The sequence below is a fragment of the Lepidochelys kempii genome, chromosome 7 (assembly GCF_965140285.1).
Source record: "Lepidochelys kempii isolate rLepKem1 chromosome 7, rLepKem1.hap1, whole genome shotgun sequence".
Taxonomy (NCBI): Eukaryota; Metazoa; Chordata; order Testudines; family Cheloniidae; genus Lepidochelys; species Lepidochelys kempii.
The window spans coordinates 101,787,506-101,805,988 of NC_136386.1; the positions used below are offsets into that span (position 1 = coordinate 101,787,506).

General features: G+C 43.1%; 1 protein-coding gene across 4 annotated transcripts in view; it reads right to left on the reverse strand.

Moving 5' to 3' along the window:
- Positions 1 to 18,483, reverse strand: part of PTPRE (protein tyrosine phosphatase receptor type E) — a 268,702-nt gene that overhangs the window by 60,908 nt on the left and 189,311 nt on the right. For 3 of the 4 annotated variants that reach the window (XM_073354053.1, XM_073354051.1, XM_073354052.1), the window contains 3 exons: positions 14,570 to 14,672; positions 14,209 to 14,282; positions 11,532 to 11,668 (listed from right to left, as the gene is read on the reverse strand). In XM_073354053.1, coding sequence (XP_073210154.1) covers positions 11,532 to 11,668; positions 14,209 to 14,282; positions 14,570 to 14,672 — 314 coding nt within the window. Of the gene's footprint in view, positions 1 to 11,531; positions 11,669 to 14,208; positions 14,283 to 14,363; positions 14,458 to 14,569; positions 14,673 to 18,483 lie in introns of those variants that run through there. The other variant, XM_073354054.1, reaches the window with a different exon arrangement.

Here is an 18,483-nt window from a genome sequence, read left to right on the forward strand (position 1 = left end):
GGCTCAAAAATGTTAAGAAAACTGAATATCAAACATCCACTCCATTCAGTTTAGGGCCTGGGCGAGGGAATCCAAAGGTGACTTTGTATCGCCTTTATGCCCTGAGCCTAGGGATGGCCTTGGGGGCTGTTGGCCCATTAGGATGACTAAAATGGTACCCAACGTTCAACCAACCTGGTAGTAATCAGGTAAACCTGTGATTGTGAATAAACTCTTAGTCACATACTAAGTACCTGAAAATAAATGCTTTTGTCATGACAAGGAAAATGAGATTAATTAACAGGAAATTAACAGGAAAATTTTATTATGTGAATAATAAAGGATAGGGAGAAAAGGAAGGAGACAGCAACAACTCCAAGACCAGAGAGAATGAGATGGAACCTGCTGGACAGCCTCCAAAACTGTGGAGAGGCATTTGAAAACACTCCAACCCTGTATGAACCCCTGTGGGGCTCAGAGGAGAAGAGGACGGAGGAAGGGATATTTGGATGTGGAGTTTTCATTCCAAATTTTTGTTTATTTGAGAGACTTTGCTGCTAGACTGGACAGAGCCAAGTGGGAGTAATTTAAAGGGCCAGCTGGGAGAAGCTGATGCAGGGTCATTGCTGGTTACCAGAATAGTATAAAAGGGACTTAGTGTAAATGAGAATCAGGTTCAAGATCTTTGTCTATGTCACAGTCCTGATGCAATTTTTATGCCCTCTCACCACAGTCGCAGTAGTTCTACATTTCAGAACCACAGTCACTATTTGTGCCTTTTCCCACCCTTCTTTCAAGCTTTTTATTTTTTTCCAGGAACTTGATCAAACGGAACATAGCTATATTATGTGAATCACTTAAGAGAAAGATGACAGAGTATCTATTTCAAGAAACACTCAATGCAGCAATCCCTGCCTGATTCTGGCAATACATTATGTGGAATTCCCCCTTAAAAACACTGATGAAGCAGAGTTCTCAGGACTGAACAATGAATGAATATAACAATGAATATAAATTGCCCTTTGTGTTAATTTTTATCATGGAATAGTAGCATGTTTTCGTGTTTGGTTTCTGTACACTACTAACAAACTTATGAACATTTTATTAAAAAGGTTAAGAAAAAGTTAACTAAAACATTTTAAACATAAATAAAAGTAATTTATTTTGTTTTTGCATATAATCTTATTCCCTTGTTTCCCTCTACGAATAAAGTCCACAAATTTTGAAGTCCCTAATTAACCGTTATGAAAATCATTCAAAAAGAACTTAAAATGTACAACAATAAAAAGGGCCTGCATTAATAAACACCAGAAAATCTAACTTAATTAAATATTTTCAATAAAGCACAAGAGACCTACTTCCTCTTTAAACAGTGCTTTTAAACTTGAAAAGTTGGTCAAAATATTCTTGGACATCCTGTCCCACAATACTGCATTTTCACTAAAAGAGCACATAAAAACAGTGTAATGGGCTGGATTGCCTCTTCCCACAGTAACCCCCTCTTTCCTCCCCCCGCCACACGGAAGGTAAAGAAAGGAGAAAAAACCTCTGCAATGACTTTTTAAAGAGTTCTTCTCTTATGAGACAAGACTTGGTACTTCAGAACAAGGATCCCCCAGGATCAGCAGGATGACAAGACTATGCATGGGTATGTCTTCACTCAAGTGACTCCTCTCAAGTTAGCCTACCTCAAGTGGGAGCAGCCATACTGAGAAACCACATTCAAGTTGCTGTGTCCACAGTGGTACTGAACTGGCTCTTGTGTGGCACTAAGACTTCTGGAGAACATATCCCATGGTTCTTAGTGCTACAGTAAGATAAGCTGCTCTATGAATTCTTTCCAAGTAAATTATTGGAGAACTTGTCTGTCCTTTTTGGGCAAACAGGGGGAACTTGGAATGGCACTGGAGAACTAGTGGCAATTGAGTAGCACTAGCCTGTATCCACATGAGAGATTATTAGTTGCTGATGAGTTATGCTCACTCAAGGTTTAGCCTATATCCCCTCTTGAGTCAAATCAAGTTAAAAGCACCACCACACGAGTTAAGGGTTTGTGTATGTGGACAGGACTCAAATTAGGAGCAACACTCAAATTATAACTTAAGTTAACATTGCATTTAAGACAATAGCATTTTGGGATGTATAAGTGGGGGCATTGCCAGCAGATCGAGGGACGTGATCGTTCCCCTCTATTCGACATTGGTGAGGCCTCATCTGAAGTACTGTGTCCAGTTTTGGGCCCCACACTACAAGAAGGATGTGAAAAATTGGAAAACGTCCAGCAGAGGGCAACAAAAATTATTAGGGGACTGGAACACATGACTTATGAGGAGAGGCTGAGGGAACTGGGATTTTTAGTCTGCGGAAGAGAAGAATGAGGCGGGATTTGATAGCTGCTTTCAACTACCTGAAAGGGGGTTCCAAAGAGGATGGATCTAGACTGTTCTCAGTGGTAGCAGATGACAGAACGAGGAGTAATGGTCTCAAGATGCAGTGGGGGAGGTTTAGGCTGGATATTAGGAAAAGAATTTTCACTAGGAGGGTTGTGAAACACTGGAATGCATTATCTAGGGAGGTGGTGGAATTTCCTTCCTTAGAAGTTTTTAAGGTCAGGCTTGACAAAGCCCTGGCTGGGATGATTTAGTTGGGGATTGGTCCTGCTTTGAGCAGGGGTTTGAACTAGATAACCTTCTGAGGTCCCTTCCAACCCTGATATTCTATTCTAACCCCTTTGACGAGACCTAGTGCTTTGTGTCTGCTCATTACTCCCGACAGCCCGTCTGCCTGGTAACATGTCTCCATTGGAGCCATACTACCAGAGATTCCTGTGACCATAGCTGCCTTGCTATGTTGCCTAAAGGGGGGTTTTGAACTGTGAAGGAGCATTCATCTTTTCTATCTATCTCCACAAGGGGACAAGGTGCACCTGTCCCCATTTAACATGCATGCCCCATCCTGTCCTGCCTCATCCCCACACCCTTCTCAAATTCAGTTCCTGAAGACGTAGAGGAATCCTGGGGAAGGAGGTTCTGCCATGAAGACAGCTGAGTCACCTCCCCCCATTCGCTCACTCTCGTATGAGATCCATGTGCACATCTGGAGGCCATGATCTCACCCAACATGTTTACATTGTTTAAAAAGTCATTCTTTCGTCTCTGAGTTTGAATATTACCTGAACCAAACCACAGTAAACTGTTTTATAACTTTCTGAAAAGAATGCTTAGACACTATAATGTTCAACATCTCCACTTTAATTATAACTGTATTTTTTTGTGAGGCCTGATTCTGCCAACACTTATGCATATGGCAAATCGCATTGAATGTGCTTATAAAAATAAAATGCGATAAAGAATACACACGCCAAACATATCTGCTCAGTCACTGCCCTCATGTCATACTCCTTTCCTCATGCTCCATTTGTATTTTTGTCTGACTCATGTATTTACATGAGGAATCCCATTGGCTCCAGCGGGACTACTGACATGCTTCAAGTTAATCATGTGCATAAGTGTTTGCAGGATCAGGGCCTTAAATCATAAATTCTCTGAGGCAGTAACCTGGTCCTCATACATGTCTGCAAAGCACCAAGCACACTTTCTGATATGTAAATAAATAATGATAAATATAAATAAGGCACGTTTATGGGGGGGGGAGTTTGCAAAAAAACAAGCAAACTAGATAGCATAGTATTTAATTATTTGTTGTGAAGAAAGGCAGCAGATGAATGCTGTTTTTTTCCACATACAAACAGAAAAATGAAACACCTACAGGGCAGAATTCTGTTACTCACTTTCACAATACTACTTTCATTTCATTTATCTAGATTTACACTGAACATTAAAAAAAAAGGCCTATCAAAGGCTCCAGGTGCCTTTGCCGTGTACATGAAACATTTTTGGAGGCTCAGAGTCCTTGATTGGTACTCTCAGCAGCCTTCCAGCTATCGCAGCTTCTGAGGCCTCCAGAATTGACTATAATCTTTAACTTTGATTAAACATACTATTTTCTTTGTTTAAACAAAGGTCACTGAGACTGAAGGTAGCAGAAGAACCTACTGGGAGCGATAATCAACTCCAGTCCTGGGCAGATCACTAGCACAATACTGTGGGACTTCCCAGTGATCCACCAGGAAGATGGGTGGTGTGTATGTGTTAGCAACTGTCTTCCTACTAGGAGGTTTTTGGTCTTTCTTCAAGCACAGGTGCTGGAACTAGGGGTGCTGTTGCACCTTCTGGATTGAAGTGAAGTGGTTTCCATTATATACAAGGTTTACTGTTTGGTTCAGTGGCTCTCAGCACCCCATTATAAAAATTGTTCCACCACCTCTGACTTCAAGCTCAGCAACCATTTTCTCTAGTCTCCTTCTTAGCATATGCACAACGTGTCTCAGGTGGCACGTGACCAGGATTCAGCACCAAATTTGGTCCACTGGTTGGATCAGTAGCTTCCCTGGCCTGAACCAGGTACTGAGGGGGAGTACAAAGTGAATTCTGATCCATGCCCAGTGAGTGGCTTTATTTTGGTCTAATGATTTTGCTCTTTCACCTATGACTTGAAGGAGGCCAATTTTACAGTCTGTAATGAGGGCCTTTAGCAGAGCCATTCCCCAGGCAATCTAACGAGCTCAGCTGGCCTGCAGTAGGCTGCCTGGCTGGCTATACTACCTGATTGGTTGGAAGAGTCACCAGACCAGCTCTTAAACCCAGCAGTGGCAACAATTCAGTGGCTGCTCAAACATTCACCCATGGCTGGGATAGCTCCTGCACTGTTTGTTCACGCCCTGCTCCTGCCCTGGACCCAGCCATGGCTCTGCCTTGCCTCAGTCCAGGTAACCCAGCTCTGAACCTTGGCTCTGATTCCTGACTGCCAACTTCAAACTCTGACTCTTGGCTCTGGCCTCTGATTCAGATTCTGATCCTCAGCTCCAATTCCTGACTTCTGATTCTGGCTCTGACCCATGGTTCTGGCTTCTTGCCTCTGACCCTGGACTTCTATTCTTGGCTACCCACTCCTAATCCAACTACTACAATTCACAACTGAGGCCTCAAACTTTGCCATAGGTGCAGTACAATCGCAACATGTGGGCCCCTGCAACCACCTCCACACCTGTGCCTTTTATTCTCCGAAGCTAACCCTGGCAGAATAAAACTACACTATTTGGGACAAGGAGCTACTGGCTATCAAGGTGGATTTCAAGGAGTGGTGCCACCTCCTAGAAGGAGCCAAGTTTTGAATTCAAGTCCTGATGGACCACAAGAACTTTGAGTACCTATAGATGCCTTAAGCAATGCCAGATCTGCTGGTCTCTCACTTGCTTGCTTTGACTTTGTGGTAACCTATCACCTGGGGACAAGAAACAGGAGGGCAGATGCCTTGTCTCACAGAGACAAATATCTTGAACCTGGTGAAGAGCACTTTGACACCATGCTTAAGGCATCCGACTTTATCAACAGGATGATGGATGGTCTGACATCCTCCGTCCACTTCCTGCTCCCGATGACCAGTTTGCAACCCAGATCCACCAGACCCTGAACAATGTGGTTAGTTCCAACTACAGAATGGCCTCCCTTATCTCATCTCAAGGACTGTATTTATGTTCTGGAGGGACAACCTAGGCTTCAGATATTGAACCTATGCCATGATTTGCCACTCGCAGGCCATTTTGGACAATTCAAGACCTGCAATCAGGGCTTGCGGAGCTTCTGGTGGCTAGGCCTACAAGGTTACATCAAGAATTATATACGGTCCTGCAACTATATCAAGAAACCATGATCATGAACGCTAGGTCTCCTCCAGCCTCTGCCCACGCCTCCGCAGCCTTCATCTACTATATCAATGGACTTTATTGTAGAACTGCCATGCTCCCAGGGACACACTGTAATCCTGGTTGTTGTCAACCTCCTAACAATGATGGCACTCTTTACCCATATAATACTGTTTCTACCACACGGGACATGGCTCAGCTCTTCTTGCAAAATGTCTTCTGCTACCATGGGTTAACAACAGGCATTGTATCAGACTGGGGGTTCCAGTTTATCTCCTGACTCTGGTTGGAATTTCTCAGACTCCTTGGCATCAAATCCCTCTTCTCATCCACTTATCACTGGCATACTAATGGGCAAACAGAAAAGGCCAATCAAATCTTGAAGCAGTATCTTTACTGCCTTCTTTTGAGTTTCCACCGGACTGGCCTCCCTTGCTGTGCTATGCTGAATTCGCATGTAACAATGCAATCTACACCTTAAAACAACATATCCCTTCTTTACAAACAGTGGCTTTCAGACTCACTTCTACCTAGACTTGCCCATGAATTCTCCAGTACTGACCACTGTGGATTCAGCTGCCCACCTATAGCAGGTGCACCGGCAATCTACCAAAGAAGCCTACAAACATCACATGGACCAGGCCGAATCTGGCTGTAGGAGACAAGGTGTAGCTCTCTGCCCATAACCTTAAATCGAGCTGCCCATCTGCCAAACTGGACTGTCAATATCTGAATCCTTTCAAGATTATATAACAGGTGAACCCAGTGGCCTTCTGGTTACAGCTGTCTGAATCCTTGAAGATCCACCCATCTTTCACATCTCACTTTTAAAGCCCTACACTGAGAACTTATACCCAAACTGCTCCAATCCTCCACTGCCACCCATAACAGTCCGTGGACAGGAGGAGTACTTGGTCCTCTGAGTCCTTGACTCTTAGCAAATTAGGGGAAGATTCTGGTACATGGTGGACTCGGAAGGATGCAGTCCGGATGAGTGGTCTTGGGAACCAGTACAGAACATCCACACGCTGGACCTGTTCTGAAAGTTCTGCTGGAGGTACCCCAAGAAACCGGGCCCCAAGGCCACTAAGTGTTGTCCTTGAGGGCTTGCAGCAGGGTCAGTCTGAAAGCAGGGCCTGCAGCAGAACCAGTCTCCAGGCAACCAAATTAGCATAACTGGCCTGTAGTAGGATGTCTGATTGGGTATGCCACCTAATTGGTTGGAAAAATCAACAGACTGGCTCTTAATCCCAGCAGCAGCAGTTCAGCGGCTGTTCAAAGCATTCACCCATGGCTGCGATTGCTTGTGCTTGTTCCCAGTCTTGCTCCCGCTTTGTTCCAACCCTACCCCTGCCTTGCCTCATTGCAGCCTCAGATTTGAAGCTTGGCTCTGATTCCTGACCAATGACTTCAACTCTGATCCTTGGCTCTGACATCTGGCCTTGGGCACTGCATTTAGCCGTACGGAGTGGAAATCTATCAACTGCATGAAAAAACTTGTACAGATACAGACAGACATCATCTTCCTTTCAGGACAGTGGGGTGGGAGGAGGTATTGTTTCATGGTCTCTGTGTATATAATGTCTTCTGCAGTTTCCACAGTATGCATCCGATGAAGTGAGCTGTAGCTCACGAAAGCTTATGCTCAAATAAATTGGTTAGTCTCTAAGGTGCCACAAGTACTCCTTTTCTTTTTGCGAATACAGACTAACACGGCTGTTACTCTGAAACAAGCAAAGCAATGTACATTTTAAAACAAAAATAGATTGCCAGGTTTCACCACTGACTATACTGCGTTTTTTTTAATTAGGAGATACAAAATTCACCAATGTCCTAGTGCACTGGGATACAACTCTTCTTAAATTAACATTTTTTAAAAATGTTACTCAGGTAACCCTGTCATTTGATAGTGACTACATTGCACATGGAGCAGCAGCACAAACACACGTCAAACATATAATCAAACCACCAACATAAAAAAACATGCTGCCAATTATGAAGTTCACTTAATACTGTATTTCAGTCCTAAGGGCACTGCCTTGCAGTATCTAAGGGCATGTCTACACTTGCCATTTAAAGAGGAAAAAGTCCCTTTTTTGTGCAAAAACCGGGGGAACGTCTATACTTATTAATGACTTTTTGCAGTGAAACTCAGATGTTTCACTGCAAAAAGAAAACCACCTCCATGAGAAGCGTACCGCTTTTACCAGTGATGCTTTTGCGGTGATGTGCTAGTGAAGACATGTTCTTCCTGTTTACACAGCTTTTAGCCTCCTGAGGATATCCCACAGTGCCTCGATGACCACTCTGGCCAGCAGCTCTGCTGCTCTGATGCCAGGTAAACAGACGTCCACCCCTCCCCCTGTAAAGCCCCGGGAACTTTGAAACTCCCCTTCCTGTTTCTTTGGCAAGTGCTAACTTATCATCTGGCCAGGTGACAATGCCTGCTCCATGAAGCAAACGATCCCCTGCTTGGAACAATGCTGAGCTGCTGGAGCTGATCAGTGTTTGGGGAGAGGAGGCTGTGCAGGGACCGAGGATGCCCCACGATCACCCCCCACCCTTCCCACAAGGCCCATCGTCAAAATGGAGAGAGCTGAACTGTGGGATAGCTGCCCTCAGAGTGCGCTCTTATCAGTGATGGAAGTGCTGCTAATGTAAACACTCTCTGATGCTGAGGAATTAAGTGAGTACACAAACCAGCACTTTACTTTCACCAATTCCTTATCACTGGTGAAACTTACAGCGCAAAAACTCTGCAAGCGTAGACATATCCTAACTGATAGTTGTATATTGGCCCAGTTGAGTCTGTATTTAACACACTATACATGATTCTAAGCTGCTCAGTTCTGCCATGAGATGTTGAGGGAAGTGAAAATGAATAATAAGTGGGTGTGGAATGGCTCCTGAAATAGCAGAAGCTTGGGAGTGGACCCAACATGGCATAGTTCTCCCCATACTTCCCCCTCCACAAGAGCCGGGTAAAACCCATCTATGTAGCCACCATGCAACTGCAAATCTGGGGCAATGGGGAGCAAACACGCTGTCTTTCTGAGCAAGCAAAATACTTCAGGAAAGCCTTCTTGCTCAGGCAGCCAATGGAACCAGGGCTCCTCTGCCAATAATGCTGCTGAGATGTGGGTTTAGTGGAGAACTGCCGAGAGGCACTCACCCTCCTTACACATGCCACGTAGATCTGAGCAGAACCCCAAAGAGCAGAGTTTCCAAAAGATGATTGAGCTATACTGGTTTAAAAGGCCGTGGCTCTCTTATCACCGTGCCATAAGCTTCTCCCTACAGAGGGGAGACTGTCATTCTCAGAGGCTTGAATGCTGCAGAGCTTTCTATCTTCCTTCCCCTTCCTCTGGGGGAGGAGGGCATCAAGACAGCAGAGTTTAAGATCCCAGACATTGATAAAATAAAACAGTTCAGTTTTTCCAAATGTGGTGCCTCACTATCACAACACTAATTAGAATTTATAACTTTTTCTGTAAAACGGATGCCTGTACTCTTTAGCATCAAGGAAGGGAGAGAAAGAGAGCGAGAGACACCTCAGTGGATTAGAGTTCTACTTTGAGACACTTCTGTGTTCAAACTCAGGAGAGAGCACAAATGAGAATCACTTTAGTTCTCCACCATGAGCCCTACTGGACATTTGTCCCCATGGCTAAACACCTGTACAATCCAACACATATAGCAATCTCTCTGAAGACCAGAACTGAAATAACTGGGTGTTAAACATCAATAATGAAGAGCATTAGCAAGCTGTGTGGAGAAGCTTACACTGTACTTGTGTAACACCGACAGACCCCGGTTGTCAGCGGGCGGGACTGAACCTGGTGCCTCTGGAACTTAGTGCATGAGCCTCTACTTCATGAGTTAAAAGCCAACTGGCTCTTAGCTAAGGCTGTAGGGCAGACTCATTAATCTCTAAGTGGTCTCAGCAGTACTGGTTTACAATGGCTCCGGTGGTGCTGTGGCACCAGGCCACACTTGGAAGGGGCCTACATTTGGAAGGGTTAATCCAGCCTGGGCCAAAGCCCAGCAACGTGAAGAGTCAGCAATTTCCCAGCACCAGCTGAAACACTCAGCAGCCTGGGGTGTGCAGTGCGCAGGTGCAACAGGGACTGGGTGTTGCAGGGTAGTTTGCACGCCGCCGTGTTCCGCTGGGGCCCTGGGACCTGCGCTGTCAGCTGTGCTACTAGTCCCAGAACGCCCTGCACCGTGTTGCCAGCTGCCCCAGCTGAAGTGGGCGGAGCGGTCCAAAAAGAAATCCCAAGCGAGGAAATGGTCTGGTGCAGGGAAAGGATTCCCGGCGCTAATCCCGCTGCGTCCTCCCTCTCACTTGGGGCACGGGTTGGGAGCTCCTGGCTTCCTCCACCTCCAAGTCTCCCCCATTCTCCTGGGGGCGGCTGCTGTGCTGTGACTCCCGGGTGGTGTGCAGACCCCCAGCGACTGTGATGCCCGGAGGCTCCTGGGCACTGTCTCAACCTGAAACTTCAGGGTCGGGGGTGGTTGCTTGTGGTCCCTGGGAGCAGGGTGGGCGGTGACAGCGGGGTTTGTCAGTGCTGGCTGCTGTGCCCCCTGCCAGTGGGAATGCCCAGAAACTGCCCCCCTGCAATCGGGGAGGGGAGAAGGTGCAGCGCGGTTTGGGGGGAAAGGGGTAGTTGTGGGGCAAGTCCGAGTGCGATGGGGGAGCTGGCGGTGACTCTGTGTGGGGGGGTGTAGGAGAAGCAGGGTGTTAAGGTGGGGGTTGGTGTGACAGGGGGCAGAGGGAGGGAGGGGAGAGTCTGGGTTGAAGGTGGGGGTTGGCTCAGTGTGTGGAGGGGGTAGTAGAAGGGAGGGAGGTGACAGCCCTGGGGTGAAAGTGTGTGTGGGGGGGTGAGCAGTAGCAGGGAGATTGAGGAGAGCCTTTCTTTGGGGGTTAGTTGTGTGGGGTGGGAACAGTAGGAGAGACTGGGGGGTGAGGAGAGCCCAGGTGTGACGGTTGGGGTAGGAGCCTGAGGCTGGATTGTGGTAGTCTTTGTGGTAAAGTGTGTGTGTGTGTGTCTCAGTGGCCCTTTCTCCCTGCAAAAGATGGGCACCAGCAATTTTCCTCCCCACACTCCGCCCCAAAGCTTGGTAAACATTATTGTACCAAATTAGAAAATGCAGCTTTCAAAAAATGCATTTACCAAACATAATTTTGGGTGGAGGAGGTGATGGTAGGGAGATACAGGTGCAACACCACTGACTGCTACATCCGGGCCACACACATGGCTCATAAGTGTACTAATTAAGCACTTGTGTTCAGGGCCCCAAGTAGGCCCTGAGTGTTTAAACAAAAAAGACAAAACTAACAAACAACCCCCTTCCACACAAACCAAATTCAATGGTATTCTGGGTAAATTGATGTGGAGGTCTCAATCAAGTGTGGCTTCAAATATCTTATTTTGTTTTTGAATAAATGTTTTCATCCCCATCCCGGCAATACCACATTTACTATGTCACGCCGGGCCCACACTTGGAAGGGGCCCATCACAACCACATGGGGGCCCACAAATATGTTTGGCACTGGGCCCACAAAAGGTTAATCCGGCCCTGGGTCTCAGTGCCACTAGAGGGGACAGAACACCACACTCAGAAGGTGTGTGTGTTACACTTGCCCAGCATTCCCCATGCTATAAGTGCCAATTTCACACACATTTAATTACAAAAACCCAACAACATTTTTTGGATTCGTATCCATTCTTGATTTCTTCTTCTCTTCCCCGTGATAAAAAACAACGCAGAAAACAAGCAGACTTACATTAAATTCTTCCCGAAACCGTTTCCCATCATCTGCTGATCTTATCCGTATTTCTTCCTCCAGATGCTCCACTGGAATAGGAAAGTACTTCTTTGGGCCAGAGGGAGACCTGCTGAGCAGCATCACCCTTTGCTGTTCTGTCAAACCAGAGAAAACAAATGTTAAATGTATACTCAGAATGAGGGACCACTTGTTATTCCATTAATCAAATGATGAGCCAATCAATTTTGTGAAACACCTTGGAAAAAGGCACAGCATGCCTCTTATGAAATGTGAATCAAACTAGTGAGACAAGGTGGGTGAGGTAATATCTCTTATTGGGCAAACGTGCTGAGACTGACATGGCTACAACTCTACTGCAGTCAAACTCATGACAGAGTTGATTTCCATAAAAATAACAAGCCGAGTGATTTCTCTGAACACACACTGGATTAAAACAATGCCAGAAGCCTGTGTCCTAATGTTAATAATTAGAGTTTCTGACTAATTTGTAACAGAATAAAAATGTGATGAAACATCATTTGGAGAGGCAAGAGGGTCTATCAGTTCCTCACACTCACTGGGAAGTGTAGGGATTGGAGGGGAAATTTTTTTAAGATACTTAATTTAAGGGAAATAATTTGTAAATCTATTTTACAAATGGTTGTATTTCTCCAAATAAGCCACAATTTGCCAGACACCAGAAACGCTGTAATATTTACAATAACTACAATTAGGTAAGTGTTTTGCTCTCAATAAACTGCTTTAAGAAGGTAACAAATTCATGAGACTTGTTTGAAGCATTCCTATTGCATCTGTATCCAAAAGTATAGGAAGCATCAGTACTTTAATTTAGTTTCTGTCCCAAAACAGTGGAAAACAATATTTGCGCCATGCAGACAGTAGTGCACATTTAAACAGGACCTGAATTTTGAAAGTATACTTTTTCATCTGCAATTCATTGTAGGCACCAATACATACCTGCAAAAATGCAAACACGTGGTCTGGTCTTTCTGCACCAAGCACAGATCAAGAAGCAAATGGAGTTCAGTCCCCGGGTTGCCATACCAGTCCCAAGTTGCTGGCTGCTCTGAGGCTATGTCTACACTACTGCAGTAAATCGACCTAAGCTACGCAACTCCAGCTACGTGAATAACGTAGCTGCAGTTGATGTAGCTTAGGTCAACTTATTGCAGGGTCCACACTATGCTGGGTCGACGGGAGACACTCTCCAGCCTACTTAACTTACTCTTCTCATTCGGAGTGGAGTACTAGGGTCAACTGGAGAGCGATCTGCGGTCGATTTGACAGGTCATCATTAGACCCGCTAAATCGACTCCGGTGCATCAATCCAGGGGGTAGTGTAGACATAGCCAGCTGTGCCAGAGGCCCACAGCTAAAGTGGCTGTTTTAGCAGACAAGGATAGCTGGAGCACAAGGTGCAATGATGTCCCCTATGGGATGATTTTACAGCAATGATGTCCCCTATGGGATGATTTCGTGTAGCACCTGACACCCAGGAGTTCCCCTGCACCAGCCGGCTAGATCTGCTAGCTTTATGACAATTGTGTACTGGTAAACCGGTTAGAAAATTAGACAACATATTCAGTGTGCAAACATATTGCATTTTAAAACAACAGTGAAGTTGAAGAGTTTTGAAATCATGATAGAGGAAGTTTCCCTGAGACTAGCAGCTTTGTTTAAAAGAAAAACAAAACACTTCCCTAGAAACAGACAGTGACAATGCTTCTTTCAGGAACCATGCTGCCTAATAGTTCATGTATAGCCATTCTACAGAGTAACAGCGTTCTGCTTGCTGGCTAGTGTATCTCAATACATTGGAAACATCAATGCTCTTTTAACTGATGTTAGGAAATTTGACACTGAACAGGAAGTTACACTCATTTGATTATATTTAGAACTGTGAATAAACAATTTTTCAGTTTGCACATCGTAACACGAAAGCCACAGAAACTGCAGGTAATTCTCCCTTGTGATTACTTTTTTCCTTTTCTTTAATTGTTTACCCCTTCGTCGTTATGACATGAGTAATATATGGATGACCTATAATTCCCCAACAACTTTGCCATCTTTTAATCTTTATTGTGCTTGATGTTCCAAATCTAGTCTAATTTGATATGCTCTTAATAAAAACAACATCTGAAAATCTATTGGTGAATATTTTCAATTTCTGAACTGCATCTTTTTTAAAAAATGCTATTATCTCCCTTCCCTCTCATCCCCCTTTTACTTTTTAATCTGGTCATAGAGTTACAGAGTAGTTCTTCATACTCTTTTTGTTTGTTTGTTTTTTTAACACAAATGTTTCAATCCTTTTTTTCTTAAACTGAAAACTGGTGCAGATAACTCCACTGTCATGAGGAATCCTTCATTAACAAACCAGTTATGGAGAATTGCCATGTAGAAACAAAATCTGGTAAAATTACAACTTTAAGTTGTAAATTATTAAACAGCAAGGAGAAGACAGAGAGAGTTATTTGAAAAAGAAGGAAAGTTTTCTTCTTTGTTTTCTTTTAAATAAATAAAGCCAGCACTAAAACAATACAATAAAAAGATACAAGTCATCCTCAAAGTTTAAAGAACTGAATTCTTAACTTTCAAAAGTAAAGTGTGTGTACACACACACACACACACACACTAAAATTCATTCTAAAAAACAAAGATAACATGTCATTACCTTGCTCTTCTAAGATTCCATTTGGCATCTTTTTGTCACTGGAGGTCACAACAGCTTTCCTATGTTTTCTGAACCTTAAATACACAAAACTAAATTAATCTGAATACTTGTGTTTAAAAGGTAACAAATGCTCTTCCAGATTAACTTGTACAAACCATGTAATTCTGGAGAAATTCTTTCTGTTCATCTTCAGATGGTAATGATTAATGATTAAATACAACATATGGCATCCTCTGTTACCCTAAACTGTGGTCTGAGACTTCAGTTACCGCATATATGTAGAACCGCTTTCATTTCCTTATGAGATCATATCAAAATACGACCAATCTAGTTCTGAGTGCAGCACTTAACAGTTCCGTACCTGAAAAAATAGCCAGCCAGAAGAATGAAAATGATGAACACAAGAAGCAGGATCAACATTGAAGTCAGTAGTTGCTGGTGTGACCTGTTCTTTCCTGGAGACTCTATAAATTAAAAAAATACCAAGAGTGACAGGTTGTTGTGATGGAATTCTCAGTGTAGCAAAGATAAAATTGGACAAACATACCTAATACTTATAAAAACTGATTTATATGCACTGTACAGTTTCCAAAAGGCCTACCTCTAGGGCCAAAGTTCCCATGGTGGCTGTGTGTGGTCTTCTGATTGTATCAATTTGTTAAAAACATCAACAGTGCTTTTTAGTAAATAAATGCAAAGCTGAAACCCCCAATTAAGGGAACATATTTTTAAAATCTGTGCTACCAACTGTCAGCTCTTGAATATGGTGTGTGAGATAATATCTTTTATTTGACCAGCTTCTGTTGGTGAGAGAGAGAGACAAGCTTTCTAGCTACACAGAGCTCTTCCTCAGTTCTTGGACAGGGTAGCAACCATGTTAGTCTGTATCCACAAAAAGAACAGAAGTACTTGTGGCACCTTAGAGACTAACAAATTTCTGAGAGCATAAGCTTTCATGGGCTACATCCCACTTCATCGGATGCATAGAATGGAACGTATAGTAAGAAGATATATATATACACACATACAGAGAAGGTGGAAGTTGCCATACAAACTGTTAGAGGCTAATTAATTAAGATGAGCTTTTATCAGCAGGAGAAAAAAACTTTTGTAGTGATAACCAAGATGGCCCTTTAGACAGTTGACAAGAAGGTGTGAGGATACTTAACATGGGGAAATAGATTAATTAATTAGCCTCTTACAGTTTGTATGGCAACTTCCACCTTCTCTGTATGTGTGTGTGTGTGTGTGTATGTATATATACACATCTTCTTACTACATGTTCCATTCTACGCAGCCGATGAAGTGGGCTGTATCCCACGAAAGCTTATGCTCTAATAAATTTGTTAGTACTCCAGTTCTTGGGCAGGTATTCTGAGTGTCACAGCTAAACACAAGATCAAACAGGTAGTTTAGCATACTTTCAGGTTTCAGAGTAGCAGCCGTGTTAGTCCGTATCCGCAAAAAGAAAAGGAGGACTTGTGGCACCTTAGAGACTAACAAATTTATTTGTGCATAAGCATCCGATGAAGTGAGCTGTAGCTCAGGAAAGCTCATGCTCAAATAAATTTGTTAGTCTCTAAGGTGCCACAAGTCCTCCTTTTCTTTTAGCATACTTAGCACATATTCTAAAGGACCATTCAAGTTGAAGTGGCCTGTAAACACCCCTGTAGTCCAAAGGACAAAAAGGGGTTTAGAGTGGTTACAGATTGTTAAAATAAGCTATAAATCCAGTATCTTAATTAAGATCATGATTTTTAGTATCAAGAAAAGTTATGAATTTAAGCTTCCAAGCTCATCTTCTGAAAGTGTTGTGCACGTTTCCATTGAGGATGAGGACTGAGAGGTCCGATATAGAGTGATCGCTATGTGAAAAAGAAGTGTTCATCCAGAGGTGATGTGGTGTTTTTATCTTTTATTTTCCTGTGTGAGTTCATTCAAGAGTATAGCAACTGTCTGGTTTCACCCATATAACTGTTACTGGGGCATTTCGTGCACTGGATGAGGTATACCACATGTTGTGATAGGCATGTGTAGGATCTTGACAGGCACATTCTGGGGGTGTTGACCATTGTAGCAGTGGAGATATGTCTGTAGGTTTTGCATCTGTTGTTCATTACATTATACTTAGTATTTTCCTAAAGGGATATTAGAAAAATTGTATCTGATCAATGGACCTGTAAGAATATAACTACTTATGCTAAACTATTTGTTTGACCTTGTATTTAGTTGTGACATTCTGAGTACCTTTCCCAGACCTGAGGAAGAGTTCTAGGTAGCTCAAAAGTCTCTCTCACCAGTAGAAGTTGGTCCAATAAAAGATATTACCTCACCCACCTTCTCTAATATCCTAGGACCAACATGGCTACAATGTTGCATATAGCTCTTTAATATGTCATTTATACTTGTGGGAGCAACTGAGAGCATTGCAAAGTTAATTAACATAAATGTAAAGACCTGGTGAATGAGAAAGCATATTCTCCCTTCCCCCACAGTATAAATTTACCAGCCTAAGATGTTTGGTGCAAGATTTTAGAATGATATTCAAAGGTTCCAGGCATTAGACTGACATATAATTTCTTGTTTGGCTGTTTTTTCAGGTGGCTAGTTGCTGGTTTGTAATGCTCCTAATGTGCAATGTACAGAGCACTGGATACGTGGGGAGGGGCAAGAATTCTAGTATGCCGATTTATACTAGGTGAGGATCTGGTGAAGAATATTTACTCTACGCGACAGCTGTAACACAGCATAAGAAGTGCTCTTTTGGTACATATCTGGGTATGCACAAGCCACGTAAGTGTATAAGGATGATGGCGCTTGCACTAATACTGAAATAAGAGAGCCATGAATGAAGAATCTACATGCAAGCTACAGTAGAACCTCAGAGTTATGAACACCAGAGTTACAAACTGATCAGTCAACCATACACCTCGTTTGGAACTGGAGGTACGCAATCAGGCAGCAGCAGAGACCAAAAAAAAAAAAGCAAATACTGTACAGTACTGTGTTAAACGTAAACTACTACAAAAATAAAGGGAAAGCAGCATTTTTCTTTGGCATAGTAAAGTTTCAAAGCTGCATTAAGTCAATGTGCAGTTGTAAACTTTAGAAAGAACAACCATAATGTTTTGTTCAGCGTTACAAACAACCTCCATTCCTGAGGTGTTGGTAACTCTGAGGTTCTACTGTACCTGGCATCAATTACACATATAGTTTTAGGGCTTATGCTGCTACTTGTCAATACTGAATACTGCAAAATGAAGTTGATTTTAATGTTGAATTTTTATCTGTTTCTTTATGCTAGTAGTAACCTTTCAATAGTAGTACACAATTTGACTTGCAGTATCTCATGCTCCTGACAACCATGCAGTTCAAACAAAACCAAAAACTCCACCAGCTTCAGGCTTTAGCTGTGTGGCTTCCCCCCATGGGGTAGAAAGTGAGGAGAATCCTATCCAACTCTCCTAATTCCATGCAGCCAAAACCTCCTGGGACTCCTTTGGTGGGGGAAAAAGGGAAAGCATGTTCCAAAGGTAGAATTCTTCTCTTTCTGCAGGTACGGGATACCCTGTGCATACGTGCACAGAGTAGAGCATGAGCCCCATCAGCCTTACTCCCAGTTTCCTGCTCTAAGCACTTCACAGTACTGCCTCACAGTACAAGCTGAATATGTTAGAGTGAGGATTATATAAAATGGAAGAGAAAAATAACAGACTGGGATAAGAAGAAATGAGAATACAATATGGATGTAGAGGGAGGATACACTATTGGTAGATAAGGAATTAGGACAGAAAATAAGCTTTAGGTATATATAATTTGGGGTTGAAGGATATTCTAGCAAGGAATGACTCCATCAACATAGTATTACAGAGAGACTGGTAGGCTAATGTGATATCATAAAAACAACATGTAAAATGAAAGAACAAGAAATAATAGGCAAGAAAAAAAAACATACAACATTTATTTTGAATAGGTTTCACGATCTCTATGTTGCAGCAAGACCCAGATGGAGCGTGTATCAGTCAGCTACTAATTTATAGCAACAGTAGTGTTTTCTGCACAGTAATTAAGGCTTAGCAGAGAACAAACAAAACATATTAAACAACAAACACTAGTTATGGAGGCCATCATACACTTCCCCTCTTCAGACACTGGGAAATTCAGCTGGAGAGTACCGTGGAGTATGCCCTATCATGTGATATTTTATTTATAGGAGCACAAAAAGGGCTGTCTACTCAATACATGATATGTACTGACACAAGTTACAAGAACAAA